Source organism: Acyrthosiphon pisum, chromosome A3, assembly GCF_005508785.2.
Source record: "Acyrthosiphon pisum isolate AL4f chromosome A3, pea_aphid_22Mar2018_4r6ur, whole genome shotgun sequence".
Taxonomy (NCBI): Eukaryota; Metazoa; Arthropoda; class Insecta; order Hemiptera; family Aphididae; genus Acyrthosiphon; species Acyrthosiphon pisum.
In genome coordinates, this window is record NC_042496.1 from 31,546,909 (window position 1) to 31,563,584 (window position 16,676).

The following is a 16,676-nucleotide window of genomic DNA, read 5'->3' on the forward strand; positions in this document are numbered from 1 at the left end:
GAGGGGTTTGGCGGTGCGCGACTCCGTGGCCATCGGCTGTGGCAAATGGCGACGGAGACGCCAGGGCGAAAATCACGGAGAGTATCAGGACAGCGGCGCGTCGCGATGCTGTCCGCAGATTCTCTCCCCTTTTCACCCAGTGGTCCGATCCCGTGCCGGCCGAGTCGCAATGCCGCCGATTCTGCAGCTGCACCGAGATTATAGTCTTCGTCGCTAGCTCACTCCGAGCTATACAGGTCACCATCGTCGCCGGCACAACAGTCATCTTCAGCACCTGCAGCACCGTCAAGCAGCGCACGACATCGCGCACTAGCCTCTCGTCGCCAACCGTCGTCGCTCTCGCAGCCGTCGTGGCCGGGCTTCGCCTGCTGCCACGCGCCCGCGACTCTCGTCCGCCCCGCAGGACAGCCCGTGAGAACGTTGTAGAGGTGACCAGTGGCCATATACCAGTTACCAATATCATCAGCACCACCAACTCGCCATCACGTACTCCCCACATCGTCTCGTCTTGTCCGATGCCTTTTTTTTCATTTAAACTATTATTTCTTGGTTTTTGTTACTTTTTTTGTATCACATAATATATTTCATTTTTCGGCGTTCAAAATTTTAAAGCACTGAGCATTCATTATCTATTTTTCATGACATTATGTAATAAAATCATTTCTTCTATACACAGTAAAATTTTGTTCCTTATTTTTCGTACCTATTAAAAAGTACGATTTTGTTTCAACAGAATAATGGCCCCACTGAACATGATCGTGTTCGCGTGGAACCCTCAAAGAATATTAACCAACAATTTTTTTGTTACGTACCAAATCTCAATGAGTATTTCATTGAAGATATTGGCCTCGTGAGAGCATATAGGTTTCTAAATGATTTTCGAATGATAATAAAATTTGGTATTAAAGCATTATACGATTTTGGTTTAACATATTATATAAAGAATTAATGATGTTATTAATTCGGACTTTCCACGACAAATTTTAACTTAAAAAACAGTTATAAAAGATGAAAACTAATGAAAATAATAATAAAAAAATAATAATATAATAAAATATTTTGGTAGCTTTAATATAAATAACGATTTATTGAGTACCTACGTAGTTTTCCAGACATTTAATAGCTTGCATCATTTTTCTTTTAATGCCAGCAATTACTGTGGCAGGACCAGTCCAATCATTTTCCAAGCTAAAAGTGCCTAAAACTAATAAAAAATGAATCCTGATGTAGCAATAAAGGTACCTGTAAAATATTTGCAATGGATAACATCTGTTCAAAACTGTTCTAAGACTCTAAGTCACTTTGTACAGTCGACATTAAAAGTGCAAAATGTCAAAAAGGTACATTCTAGAACACAGACACTTAAATACACCTATTGAAAAAAAAATTTTAAAAATCGAAAAGTTTCTTAACCAGAATCGTTCCCAAAACTGTACTAAGAGTACCTATACCTTATATATGATTTATTATATAGTTTTGTATTGTATTGTTATATAAAAATAAAATGTCGCTCGCGTCTTATTTTTTGGGGGCCCTTTTTCAAATTACTTCCCGGTAAAAAAATATAAGCCTTTGTGCCACTGCCTGTAGCATTGACCTATTTAATCTATTCTGTGCTGTAAGCTTATTCCTTTATTTTTATTACCTTTTGAGGGAATTTATTTTCTGTGAACTGGTCATTCTTGATATTGATTATGTTATCAACAATCACTTGAACCGTAATTTGTATTTGTATTTGTATAATCATACGATATACAAAATACAAATTCGTGTATGAATTTTCTGAATTGTACCAAACACCATTATTATTATTAATATTAATTACTTTATTGTCTTTGTGAAGAACGAGTCGTTAATTTTTATCTATAGTATTAAGTTTTGTTTTTTTTAAAGCGTCGTTATAAATGGCTATGCAATTTAGGAAGCCTAAACGAAACCTACGTGTAAGAGACTCAGACGGTTTTCAGGACAATGAAAATGAAGAAAAAATGGATGTAGATACAGTTCTGAAAATGCCAAAACCACTAAAAGAAAAGACAATTAAGAAAGTTAACACTTTGAGTTTTGGTGATGAGTTAAATGAATGTGAGTATTTTTTGAATTGACTATAAAATATTGTTATTAATCATGGAGTAATAACTGTATTTCGTAAGGTGATGATGGCGAAGAATTCAAAGTTAAAAAATCATCATACAGTAAAAAAATTAAAAAGCAAATGAATAAAGAAAAAATGGGAAGAGATAAAGTAGAAAATAGCAAAAAATCAAAAGCTATTGCTGATACAATGAAACCTGTTGTCGATGAAAAACCAAAAAATTTTAACGTAATTCATTGTTAAGTTATATCAAATTTATAATTTTGTTTTATGTTTTATTTGTTTAATATGTTTAGTCTGAACCTGTTGAAAAGGAAATAATGCTTACAGGCCGAGCAGCTGAAATGGCTGGCTATGTATCTTCAGATGAAGAACCTGATTCATACAGTTCTTCATCTCATCGATTTTCTAATCCTGACCAAGTTAAAATAATATTAAAAAGTAAGAATTAGCTTTTATATTAAAAACTGTTTGATTGTGGATTATTTCAATTTTTAAGCTCAAATTAAAAAAATGTAAGACCAAATTAAATAAATTAAGATAAAAGATAAACTATAGTAACTCGTTTTGTGGTCTAATTATTGTTAAAAATATAAAAACAATGCAATTTTTAAGGGGCCTGGTTCCGGTTTTTCATATTTTTATCCAAAATAAAAGCTTAGAATTGTGTTTTATTTTTTGAAGACATTGAGTATAATGTAGTCATGTATAATGTTTGAGATTAAAATATTAGAAGAATATTATCCTTAAGAAGATGTCACACCCGCATGTGTTGTCTCCGTCTTATAAATGTACAACATAGCAAAAACTGTTTTGCGCGGGACAACTTTTCTCGCACATATTTGTTGTAAAACTACAAAATTTTCACAACACTTTATCTGTGCAACAGCATGCTTTTTTTTAATAGCACTATCCAATCATTTTTTATAAGCAAATAAAAAAAACAAAAAAACCAAATGTTTAGAAGCAAATCTTTTTTATTATATTTATGTTATCTAAAATATGGACACGCTGTTGCATAGATAATTTTCCACCCTATATGTTCAGAAACACTACAAACACAGAAAGATAAAACTTGTCCCTTACAAAACAGTTTTTGCTATGTTATATCTACATTTTTAAGACGAAGACCACACACATACGGGTGTGACATCCTCTTAAATTTAGTTGTTTCTACAGAACAGGATCATTATTACCGTAGAGTGTATTTTTGTGGACAAAATTACATTTACACTGGGCGCCTTAAGTAAAAAAAACTTCTTTGTGAATTTGAGTTAAATGTTTATAACTGCGTTTATTGATATTTATCAATATTTTTAGCAGTTTGTTTTTAGTTTTTCCTTTGCTTAGAGAAACTACTAAGAAAATTAAAAATTAACTCTTCATAATATTTAAACAAATTACCAAGTAGATTATATTGGAATCATAAAAAAAAAGGAATAATCAAAAAATATATTTAGACGAAGCAGAAATTTAGTTTAAAATTATATTTTATTGTTAACGAGTAGTGTGATAATTTTACTTCCAGAAGGACAAATTCCCGACGCAGCATTAATTCATGCTGCTCGAAAACGAAGACAACAAGCACGTGATTTGGGAGAAGATTTTATACCAATATCATCACAATCTCATAAGTATTTTTATAAAATACTTTTAATAATCAACTTATATAAATAAAAATAAATAAATGCTTTAGTGAGTCGAAAGTTGACAATGAACAGATTACTGGTCGACGTTTAACAAGAGAAGAAGATGAATTAGAAGATAGTGATGATGATGGTATTATTGTTATGTCAGGAATTGTTAGTCAAGCTGAGGATCGAAAAAAAAGCTTACATACTACAATGGCTGGTAATTAAAATATTAAATTATACTAGTACTACATCAATACTATTTAAATGGTTTAAAATTATAAATTTAACTTAGATCACACTAACAACACTGAGTTTGAAGACCCTGATGAACTTGATGAAGACAATGATTGGGAAACTCAACAAATCAGGAAAGGAGTAACAGTATCACAGTTAGCTGCTGCTCAACAGGAATCTTCCGGCATGAATACCCTGTATAACAATATGGTTATACAAGAGCAAGCTATGATTCCAATAGTAATGAATCAAAAACCTCGATTCTCTGATTCATACGCTCCACAAGCACCGATGACTACAATGAACTTAGATGATATCATAAATAAATCTAAAGAAATGTATATCATATATAATAAGTATATAGTTATAAAGTCTTATCTGTATTTTTTATTTCAGAGTTAGTGAGATGAAAAAAAATCAGAATCCAGATCAGAAATATTTTGAAGATATGATTAACGAAATACCAGAGATTAAGAGTAGAACTGAAAAGCTAAAAATGAATGTTCCAGAGTTGGCTGATTGTTTTCAGTTTTATCAAGATTTGCGTGGGTACGTCACTGATCTGGTAGAATGTCTTGATGAAAAGGTAGGGGTGTTTTCTAATTTTAGTGATGTTATTCAATAGACAGACTACTGTAAAAGAATTAATAGGATCATTTTTGCTCTAACAAAAAAATATAATGTTAACATTCTAAAATTGGTTTAAAGTACAAAATTATTAACTTTATTTTAGTGAATACTTATTATGTTAATATGGGTGTACAATACATATTTTTTATAACAACAAAATGCTGCAAATATTTTAATTACATTTTATTGAATTTTGTGAAAAGTATGATATAAAAATTTTTTAAGTCAAATATTATAAATAATAATACTACTGGATATATTTTTAGCGTGTATAAACAAAAAAACAATTATTGATTTTAATATTATTTTACTGTCTGAATAAGCAGTTATTATAATACTCAAAAAAGTTAACCTGTAACTTTTTATTATTTACAAATTTGTCTATTCTTTTTTATAATTTAATAAATTCTTAGATCAATTACATTACTCGTTAATGTCTTAGTTACTTGTTATTATTTTTACTATACTACTATGTACTTTTGCCAACTAAATCAAATGGTTTTTAATAGATTCCTCTACTTGTGGGATTAGAACAGCGTATATCAAAGATGTATGAAAAAAGACGTACAGATTTGATAGCCAGGCGTAGACAAGATGTTCGAGATCAAGCAGAAGAATCTTCAACAAATAGTAATTAGTAATTAATATTATTTATTTAAAGATCTAAATTTAAATCTTCAAACAGAATTAGGAATTCCAACAACACATACAAGATCTGAAGAACAGCAAAGAAGAGCTGCAGAGCGCGAAGGTCGTCGTATCAGACGTATGAGAATGAGAGAAATAAAAGCAATTAGTAAACATGCAGATGGAATGTCTAGCGATGAAGAAGTTCCTGAAACAGATGCGTCAGCATTTAGAAATCAATTAGGTACAAATAACTTTATAAATTATACTTGACTCCTTAATTATTATTAGAAATATTAATTATATTTAAAGATATTTGAATTTTATGTGATTTTTTTGTGTATAGAGATTATTAAAAGTGACTCAAACCTGTTATTGGACGATGTGCTTGAGGAATTTGCATCAGTTGATTTAGTATTAAAACATATGCTAGAATGGAAAAACAAGTACTTGGAAAGCTATATTGAAGCTTATGTAAATGTGTGTTTACCTAAGTTAGTGGGACCTTTTGTTCGTATAGAAATGCTTACATGGAATCCGTTGGAGGTATATCTTTAGAAGTATAATATATGAACTTAAGTCTTACAATTGCAATCATACAGTAAAATTATTTATTTCAAGTATTTGCTTTACATTCCCATAAAAAATGTAACAAATATTTTTTTTAATAACAAAATGGATCATCTATGTAATCCATTTTGTGCAAGAAAAACTTGAGAAAAATATTAATTTTTGTATACATTTTAAATATTTAAATATTCCAATATGTCTTACACATGAAATAATATATATTCTTTTCTTTTAGTTGATAAAATTCCGTTTAATATTGGTTTTACTGTATTTTTACAATCCATAATATTATATTTATTGATTTTATAATGATTATATACATTTTGATAGAAATTAAACCATTCTATTTTCAAGACTGTTTATACATTGTATGTGTAATTTTTATAGGATGATCTGAAGTTGGAAGACATGTTTTGGTATAAAAGTATGCAAAAGTATACGATGAAAGGAAATAATAATGTTGATCAGTTAATAAAAGATGTTGATTTAGAATTAATCCCCAAAATAATAGAAAAAGTTGTGCTCATTAAAATTGATCGTATGTATGCTTCCTAACAAAAAATTTTAACATTAAAAAAAAAAGATTCTTTTTTATTTTATAGAAATGATTACGAGCCAGTGGGATCCATTGTCATCAAAACAGACCAAACATATCTGTAGTATTGTTAAGCATATATTGGACATGTACCCAACTATTGATCCAGATAGTAAATTATTGATGATGTTGATGACCAATATAGTGGACAGAATACGAGATTCGGTTGATTATGATGTGTTTATTCCAATATCCTCTAGACAGTGAGTTAACTTAAACATTCATAAAGTCTATGATTTAAAAATAATTTTTCTTTCAGAGTAATGAATACTGGTCGTATGAATGTATTTTTTCAAAGACAGTTTAACATGGCTGTAAAATTACTGGGCAATATACTAACTTGGCACCGAATTATTGAAGACGTTGTGTTAATTGATTTAGCCATAAATCAAATACTAAACAGATATTTGTTAACATCTATCCGAACGTTACAGCCACTAGAAGCTATTTTGAAAATTACAATGGTACATTTTTATTAACTTTTAATAGACATATTACATTTAAATCATTGAATATGTTAACGGTTTTAGATTGCCCGTATGTTACCTAGTTCATGGTTGTCGTATGGAAATACTACCCCCAAAGAATTAACACCATTCTTAAACCAGTCGAAATTAGTTTCAATGGAAATAGATAAGTCACATCCACAGGCAAAGTATGTTGAAATATTTGTAATTTGCAAATCTAATGTTTATTATTTATTCTTATAATTCAAATTCAACAATTTGTTTGTTTTTTTTTAATTAGGCTGGCCCTGGATAAACTCAATGAAATTCTCAGACTATGACATTTCATTCTGATACACTCCATCGGTATATCATTCTTAACAACTAATGTTCTAGAGAAATTTAAATATTAAAATTATAATACATGCTTAATTATAAATACTTGTATTATCATGTGTATATTATTACACCTTGTACAATTTTTATTTATACTATTAATAAAAATAATTTTCTGCTGTTGAAAAAGGTTATTTTTCATGACTAACATTTCCATTTAAAATGTAATTTTCACGTATTTTCTGTGTATTTATTTTGTTTGTAAAATGTAAACACAGTGTAACGCATTAAACAGAGTTAATGAGTACTTTTGTAAATTCTCAGAATATTGAGTGACATTTTTTATACATTTCACATAAAACTATAATTTACATTTTTCATAATCCAGCAATGTAATCTTTAAATGATTTATAATTTTAGATTCTGAAAATTATCCAACTAGTTTTATACAAATCATTTGCTAGGTAATTGCTTAAAATTTTTAATTTTAGCAACCGTAAAAGATTAGTATAGATCAAATACACAGTTAAGGAAGGATAATGTACTGAAATACATGGTGGAAAAAATACACATTTTAATTTATTATGTCAAATTTATATTTTATATATAAGCTTAAATGCAGCTGATGCAGTTTTGAAAGCTAATATTTAATCTATTCTGTGATACTACGAACGCTCACCGACACTTAATACCACGGTTTAAGATAGTACGGTTGCGTAACGAAACGAGAAAAAGTGTGTTGAGAATGATCTTACTAAATACCTAAGATCATAGAGCGCTCCCAGCGGATTTATATACTAACCAAATGGCAAATAATTATCATGTTAACAACATAAGTAACAATATTAATATATTTTTTAATATATTTTTAAAAATGAGAGTTATTATAAAAAGGTTAGGTTATTACGTATTACAATATTACCATTGTTCTATGATATTACCTAAGATAATCTAAACTCTATAGCCGTGGTTGTTACTGTGTTATGTTTGGATAAAAATAGGTGATTTGCATATAGGTTTTATCTGAGAATCACTCAAGAGTTGTATTGGATCCGTTTTAAATGGAAACAATTTATTCTCAGATTCAAAAGTCTATTTAATATTAATTTATTATCTTATTTACTATCTTAAACCGAGCTTAATACATTGATTATTACCACGGCCTTAGAAGATCTTCTAAGGCCGTGATTATTACGATTACGTATAGACAGTGGACACTACACAGTCAGAACACACCGTGCCATTTCCTCATAGTCACATTGTCACACAACTTAGTAATTTATTTTATTTTTATAAGCTAAAAGAAAAATGGAGCAAAAAAAAGTAAGCTACCAGCCGGCAGCAACTAGTAGTACTCCATTGAATTTTTTAAAAAGAAGCTTGGAATTGACGTAGGTATTACAATTTTAAATTATTAAAAATACTAAACATTATTAGGCCCGGAACTAAATGTTTTAAAATCGTACAAAATTTGTACGACGTATTTTATACACTTATTATAATTTATAATTAGTATTACAACTCGCGCTAAAATTTTGCAAAATTAAATAAACACCAGTTAAAAAATGTATTGAAAATTTAACTGCAGTCACTGCAATTTATTCAATCAACTATTAGGTATCTATGTCATATTAATTTTTATAAAAAATTTGAATGAGTTTATTAAAAAAAATAGAATTTAATAATTTATAATAATAATTAATAAAGCATAATATTTAATAATAATTTTACCTACACAATTTCTTGTATATTATTTAAAGAAACAGAGAAATCTGATGATGTATTACGGGCAAAGCCCCCCCACAAGTTTGCCATACAAATTTATTTTGATCCCCTCCCATGATACATTCTCAATTACGCCACTGAGTACACGACTTGAAACTACGTAAAATAATATTTTCAAAAACATTTACACTTCTTGAAATAACGAGTGTTTAATGATAAAAGAATCACTCTGTATAATATGATATAAATTTGTTTTATCTGTGATATTATCTACATCATAGATCAGTGGTTGACGCAGTCGTAGTTCCACGGCCTCCAACTCATTCTCGTAATTTCGTCTATCTGACGCACGATTAAAGATAGTACTATCTATAGCCGTGATCTGACGATAACGGAGATAACGAGCACGGCTCTATCTAAAGCCGTGATAACGTGAGATAACGGAATTAGAAAACCACGGAGGTGAATTGTGATAACGTGAACGGTAAAAACTAAAAACTATGTTCTAAAGTTTATTACGCTTATTAATATTTAGTTTATTAGGTAGTTTATTATTATTTTTTATATAATAGCGATTTTACATTTATTATTACGAATAATTACCTACCAATTAATATTGATCGTGTGAACGCAAAGTACAAACTCAACGCTTAGTCTGATATCGTGCTCAGTGCTGTGTTGTACCAACTCGCTGCTGCCGTCTGTGGAATCACCTTCTGCAGCAGAAGCACACGGGCCAAAGCAAAATTTGGAGTTTTTTTTTATTTAAAACAAGAGAATTGATTACATTTTTTCCGACCAAATACGATACACCAATGGGCGAAAAACGTAGTGTCATGTTCGTATGTTTGGGTAACATTTGTCGATCTCCAATGGCTGAGGCTGTGTTTAACGAGGTGGTTATGCAAAGAGGTCTAGCAGACAAGTGGTATGCTGAAAGTTCTGGTACAGGGGGATGGCACGTAGGCTGTTCACCAGACCATCGGACGATGTCCGTACTGAAAATCAATGGTATAAAATACAAGCATTCAGCACAAAAGTTCAATTTGGAAGACTTGAATAAGTTTGATTTTGTTTTTGGAATGGATAAGAGTAATGTGGACTGTATCAATCGCAAGAAACCATCGTACAATACAAAAGCAAAAATATTTTTGTTAGGGTCATTTGATCCAGAAGCAAAAACCTCTGGGAAAACTGATATAGAAGATCCATATTATGATACTGATCTTCGAGGATTTGAAAAATGTTTTCAACAATGTATGAGGTCTTGTCAAGCATTTCTGGATGAATATAATTAAATTCTTTTTTATATATTTTATAAAATAATAACAAGTATAATAATTAATAATAAATAGTTATTGAAACAAAATGTTGTTTTTTTAAACTTATTAGTACCTAATTTTATTACTCAATATAATATGAGAATGATCAATGAATATATTAATATAATAATAAAATGTAAATTGTATACCTAAGAAATTAAATTGAATAATTTACTTATTTAAACTATTGTTGATTTCGGGGATTAATAATGACTTTATAAAACTATTGCCGTTTGTAATATTGGTGGTGGCAATTACATATTCAATTGTAGCTGAAAAAATTTTTGGAAATTAATTTTTTAACGTACAAACATAAAATATGATTTGGCAACTTACAGTCTTCAAGTGATGACAAGAATCTGAGGGCAGATATTTCGGCAAATGTACATCCTCCAATAAAAAATACGAGCACAACTTTTTGAGAGTCTACCAAAAAACTGTTATTAGTTGCTGTAAAAATAACAATTGCTAATTATTGTAAATAAAATAGTAAGTACTCAAATTATTACAATGAAAGTTCCATTGCTATTTTTGCCGATGACATTAAATTATTCCTATATATTAGTTCTACTGAGGGCAGCCTGGCCTTCTCAGAAAATCTTAACCCTGTGGTTATTTAGTCTTGTATGTTTGGCTTATCCCTCAACGTGTCCAAATGTACCATCAGGTTTTCTCTACTTTCCACTTTAGCTATTTCGTTGATGGTAATTACCTCGGAATAACCTTTAATTCAAAGTTGACTTTTCACACTTGCATTTATAATATAACGTGTAAAGAATTTAAATCTCAAGGGTTTTAGAAATGTAAATACACAAACTTTAAGTATAGTAGGTTTTCAAATTGAGTGTGTGCATTCCATGTTTATTAAATTTGTTGCATATGAAATACTGCAAATTGATTGTCTTCCACACGACTATACTCCTGTTCTTGAAAATTTGAGATTACCAATAGTCTAGATCATAGAAGCGAAACCAACCTATATTTTTTTGCATAAATTAATCTCAGGATAGGTTGATGCAACTAGTTTTTTTGTTTTTTTTTATCCAGCTGACTACCTAAGCTACCGAATAGTCCTCTTGCAGAATGGTACGTCTAGGTAATAAAAATCTGTCCTTTTCTTTTTAATGTTAATTGTTGTTTATATATTATATTGTGTTCTGTGTTAAGCCAGTTATTGGAATATTCAATATTTTATTTTATCTCGTGTACATTATTATTATTTAATAAAGTAATAATTTTATTGTTGCAAGCCATTGTAGCACCATAGTACAGTGTACTCGATAATCTGGTCTGATGTCTGCTGTAATTAGAATATAGCCTATCTAAAAAATAGTAAATTAATTAATTACCTTGATCAACATCAGAATTAACATGTTCTACAATAGGTCCAGGTAATAATGGCAGAACGTCAGACAATATTTTACTGTCTGACTTGGAAATATGTTGAATTAATCTAACACTCAGTGGAGCATAAATCCCATAAACATAGTTGATATCATCTGGATCTACTTCACTCATTTCGTAAACATCCAAGTTTAATAGACGGCGACAAACAGCATAACTTCTTGAATTTGCCTGTATCAAATGCTTGTTAAATTAAATTTTGTAATTTAAATTTTAAAAAGTACATTTACTTGTATTTTAATGAGACCAGCATTTTCCAAATGGGTCATTGTTATAAGGTGTTTGAAACCATAAACTTGAATGATTTCTCTCTTGTAATATTCCAAAGTTTTTTGTTTTAATCCTGAATTTACAGCAGATTGCATGCATATTAATCGCAATACCTACAACGTGTATAAAATGTTTTATAAAATATTTGATTATGTGTGTTGTGAAGATGTTATAATTACTGTTATAAGATCAAATTTATTGGAAATCAAATCTTCTATCTGAGGTAACACTTTGTCGGACTCAATACCCAAAATCAGTTCTTGTTGTATATTTATTAAATCCCGAAAACTAGTTTTGTCAGTTAGTTCTTTAATTAGTCCAGCAACTGTGGTATCTAATCAACACATCAATTAAACAATAATATTTAGTCAATAACAAATATTCATATATTAAATAAATAGGTACCAAGCAAAATTAATTATGGGATGATTACATGTAGACAGTTGTTTTTTTAGTGCCAGCATGTAAGGAAGTCTAGACACTAACTGTTTCATTTCCTGAACAGTTTTACCACTTCGATTTTCATCATATTCTGAAGTGATGTGTTTGGCTCTTTTACTTAAATTCATTAATACTGCATTAAAGTGTTTATTTCTATTTCAATACAATCAATAAAAACGTTAATGATGTTTATTCAACAAACTATAATCTTAATAACAGTGTTTCCCAACTGGGAGTAGGCAACATTTTCTATTTTCATCATTTTTTTTTAACCAAAAATATAAAAACCAAAATTTAATATTCGCCTAGTATTCAGTATTGAGTATATGTATAAATATATATATTTTTTTTTATCCAATTTGAGGTTAGAATAACGGTTGATAGCGATCAAATACCAGATAGTTATAATTCTCATTGGCAAACAATAATAATAAATTGTTAATAATTATTACTGTCACTGATTTATATAAGACTTTTATTTTTATTTATTCTAAAATAGAAAAATAACTAATAAAAGTGGTTGTAGTTTTGAGCTAAAAAAAAACCTGTAAAATTGCGCTGATTCGTAACTTTTAATGTGGTCCATTGTCAAAAAGGTGGGAAACACTGATTTATAGTTAATTATTGTAAATCCATTGAAAAGTATACCTAGTTTCAGCAAAAATCTCATCGTTTGAATTTAATACAATCTTTTTACGTGTTAACGTATTAACATTATCTTCTTCAGAAACAAATTTGTCGGCTGGTAATTCTACAGTACCTAAAACAAAATATGATTATACAATAATTATATAATCTACACAATAATTATTTAAAATCTATTATTAAAAATAGACTTACAACAATCAATTCCAAAAAGCTCATCAATAAGTCCTTCAAATGTTAACTGAGTAGCCATTGGTGTCATTAAGTCTACAGAGCGGTCAATTAAAACAAGATGATCAATTGTTTTATAATTTCTGTTTGCTTTAGAATTAGCTTTGCGAGGTTCTAAACATATTTTAGATACTAATTCCCAAACTTGTTTAACAACAGGACCCTTGCCAGTTACGCGGCCAATGCGCCCATAAAGGTCTTCCAGACTAACAATTGCTTGTGCTACACGAAATAAACATGTTGGATCATTTTCTAACGATAACTCCTAAAAATAAATAAAATAATTATAGTCAACAAATATGAATATTAAATACACTGCAAAATATTTGTTAAAGATATTCAATTTGTTAATTTACGTGATTTAGTTTTATTAAACACTTATATCAATAAATGTTTGTATATAAAAAAAAACTGTTAAGAATAAAAATGAAGAGGATATCGCACCCGTGTGTTGTCTCCATCTTACTCACTTATGACAAAGGCACAATTTCTTATTTCACACAATTACGCTAATGACTTAAGAATATAAATAAATACCTTGTAACAATCATTCATTTCCATTGATATAAGATCATTTTCCAAAGGAAATAAAAAACACCGAAATTCTTCAATGAGAACAAAATTTCCTAAAACTCCTTTTCTCTGAAAAATTATAATTGATTAATTAACCATTATTAAAAGTTGATGTAAAGGACATACGTAAACATACAATATAATATTACATATTAAACCTAGTAATAAGAACTTACTTCTAAACGTTTTTCACATAATAAACTACGAGTTGGAACAAAAAATAAATGGTATTCCCTTTGTTTGAGGTCATCTTGATTTTCCCTGAAATAATATATTTATTTGAGTTGAATGATTAAAATAACCTACAGTATTTTTATTTAGGCTTAACTTAGTTAGAACTGTTGTTAGTTAGATATTATTTAATCATAGAAAATCAAAAAATTTTGGTGAGATATATGTTCTTTAAATTATTTGAATACACTCAATAATAACAGACTAATAAATTAATTGTGGTGAAAAACACATACTTGTGGATATTATCACATATCATATCCATGTGTGTTAAAAACGGTCTTGTGATAAATATGACATTTTTCACCTTTTCACGAAAATTACTTAACTTGCCAGCGTTAAGAATAAATACTTCTTTAACATCGTGTTCTCGTAAAAGGCTATATGTAGCTATCAAACCTATTGGTCTTGTTAGTCCTTCGTCCAAAATTATAACCTGCATATTATTTTTTAATCGTTTAGTCATAAAAATTATATCTCAGAAATTCTTAATTAGTTTTACCTTAGGACCATCACACTTATCCAATAAGTAAATTAAATCTTTCGCTGCCCCCTCTTGGAGTAAGCTAATATTTACTCGGCTACTGGTCAAATAGTTAGACATGGTAGGCAATTATTAACAAAATATGAACATAAACTTCAAAAAAATAAATTAGGTCTAAAAATAATTCTATTATAAGACATATGTATTAAAAGTGAAAACATAAAAGGTTATTCATTTTTACTGAAAATGTATTTTTATTCTAATTTCTCAATGTGTTTTAAATATTTAATTATTAATACTGTGATTTAAGATTTATATTTTAAGTTAGTATTAATTAATTTTTTTGTGCACAGTCGCACAGAGCACATCAAAAATCAAAATATACAGTCGGTAATCGGCATGATTGCATGAAGGTGATAACAAATAAGATAATTATTGATAATAAATTATCAAAAAATATTTCAGCAGATTTTGATACGGTGCAGTTGGTAACACTGTTAACCGTATGTTAATGACTTTATTTTTTGAGAGATAAAAATTTTATTGAAAAAGTAAAGGTTACAAATTTGTTAGCAATTGCAAGGAAGAAGGCGGCTGAAATTTCATAAGCTATAAATCTTTAGACATTAAACATTTTAATACTTCAATTTACTTTATAATCATGTTGGGTTTATCGAAGTTAGCTCAGCCTATGGCCAAGCAATCCCTTCAAGTAATGTCCAAGAGAACAAATATTACTGTTAACGGTCCACCTCAAGTCAGAATGCCAAAATGGGTAAAAACTTTTTTTATATTTTAATTGCTGCAAGCCTCGTTCACACGGGGACATTAATGAGTATGGCACTAATGATATTGTGTGTCGTGACACCTAGTGCGGTATATTTAATTCGTTGAATACGCGACACTTGGGTCATGCAACTGTCGCCGTGTGAACGAGGCTTTATACTTACAGAATTTATTTTGTCTTGTTAACTATTTTAATTGTTGAATGGATACAACTTGGATTTGTATTTGTTGTAATTTGTCGTATGTATGTGTAATGTGCTATTTTGTAGTTAAATCTTAAGAAAACACTACATTAGTTATTTGTTTTTTAATGTAAGTCATCAATTTAGGTAATTAATTTGACTTAGATGATACATATTACATTATAAAATACTTCTTTATTCATATAATTTTGTTGAATTTTATTGACAACTAATAATTGCAATTATTACATATTGTTTTTTTCTAGCAACAATTGCTTATTGGAGGTTCTGCATCTGGATCAATCTTGATCATACCTATATGGGTTCTGTATGACTTAAAAAGTCTTCCACGAGCATAATTACTTTACTTCATGTTTTTGTTGCATTATTATAAAATTAGATATGTATTATGTAAACATTTTTTTCTAAAGAAATAAAATGAAATTGTAGTTAATATACTACCAACTGTATAATATTATGTAGTTTTGTTTATTAACTTTACCTAAAATTCTTATTTATATTTTTGGTATGTTCACTAAGTATAATAATAAAACTAATTTTTATTTTCTTAGTTATTTAGGTTAAATAATTTTAGATTAATATGTAAATGAAACACATTATGTAACTGATATTGTTACTTATTGATGTGATGCATACCGCAATTAAGTTTATCTTTATTTTTTGTACTAATTTATTGAAACCACAAGTACCACTATATCTTAGTTTGTGTTAAATATTTTTTTGAAAAAATGAGAGATAAAATTGTTTAAAAACAATTAAATTATTTGAAATTATTTCATAATTTGCATACAAAAATGTTATTTTGACTACTCTCTACATAGTTCATTTTGTATATAGTATTTATTTCTGTAGGTAGGATCATAGGCGCAACTAGACTTATACTTTTGAGGGTGCACAAATTATAAAGAATTCCCAGACCTCCGGACCCATACTCTATATACAGGCTATAACAGAAAGATCTGACAAAAAAAAAATTACGCTACTTAAACGTATGACAAAAATATTTTGAAAAAAGTTATTACATTCTAAGCCTATAACTTTTATTGTATTTATGTTATCTAAAATATAGGCTTGTTTTACAAATTATAACAATTAATTATAAACAAGGAAACAATAAAAACACATCTCACATTCATGGGCAGTCTTCTATCCTGCCAAAGATAAGAGAAATATTGTTATCCTGTTTTTCTAAGT

The 16,676-nt window shown here is 28.9% G+C and overlaps 3 protein-coding genes and 1 long non-coding RNA gene across 4 annotated transcripts; 3 read left to right on the forward strand and 1 right to left on the reverse strand.

Annotated features, from left to right (window-relative positions):
* Positions 1 to 1,746: 1,746 nt before the first annotated feature.
* LOC100167927 (PAX3- and PAX7-binding protein 1) lies at positions 1,747 to 7,222 on the forward strand. Its single transcript, XM_001944606.5, has 15 exons — positions 1,747 to 2,085; positions 2,154 to 2,323; positions 2,392 to 2,536; positions 3,624 to 3,729; positions 3,792 to 3,946; positions 4,022 to 4,301; positions 4,360 to 4,549; positions 5,103 to 5,223; positions 5,279 to 5,464; positions 5,567 to 5,766; positions 6,178 to 6,328; positions 6,393 to 6,588; positions 6,645 to 6,849; positions 6,916 to 7,040; positions 7,133 to 7,222. Exons 1-15 carry the CDS (start codon positions 1,905 to 1,907, stop codon positions 7,170 to 7,172), a joined length of 2,451 nt encoding a protein of 816 aa, XP_001944641.2. The 5' UTR covers positions 1,747 to 1,904; the 3' UTR covers positions 7,173 to 7,222.
* A 1,970-nt stretch (positions 7,223 to 9,192) lies between these two features.
* Acp1 (acid phosphatase 1, soluble) lies at positions 9,193 to 10,261 on the forward strand. The gene is given in 1 exon segment (NM_001162205.2): positions 9,193 to 10,261. A coding segment is annotated over 1 exon segment (483 nt). The 5' UTR covers positions 9,193 to 9,707; the 3' UTR covers positions 10,191 to 10,261.
* On the reverse strand, positions 10,153 to 14,863 carry LOC100163766 (vacuolar protein sorting-associated protein 33A). Its single transcript, XM_001944730.5, has 12 exons — positions 14,512 to 14,863; positions 14,246 to 14,445; positions 13,955 to 14,039; positions 13,743 to 13,847; positions 13,170 to 13,470; positions 12,978 to 13,089; positions 12,322 to 12,482; positions 12,068 to 12,222; positions 11,849 to 12,001; positions 11,564 to 11,789; positions 10,551 to 10,664; positions 10,153 to 10,486 (listed from the first exon to the last, which is right to left on the reverse strand). The coding sequence occupies exons 1-12, from the start codon at positions 14,611 to 14,613 to the stop codon at positions 10,386 to 10,388; spliced, it is 1,815 nt and encodes a 604-aa protein (XP_001944765.1). The 5' UTR covers positions 14,614 to 14,863; the 3' UTR covers positions 10,153 to 10,385.
* A 163-nt stretch (positions 14,864 to 15,026) lies between these two features.
* LOC100570527 lies at positions 15,027 to 15,936 on the forward strand. The gene is made up of 2 exons (XR_510589.2): positions 15,027 to 15,268; positions 15,728 to 15,936. It is a non-coding gene; the product is annotated as an uncharacterized LOC100570527 (long non-coding RNA).
* The last annotated feature ends 740 nt before the right edge of the window (positions 15,937 to 16,676 follow it).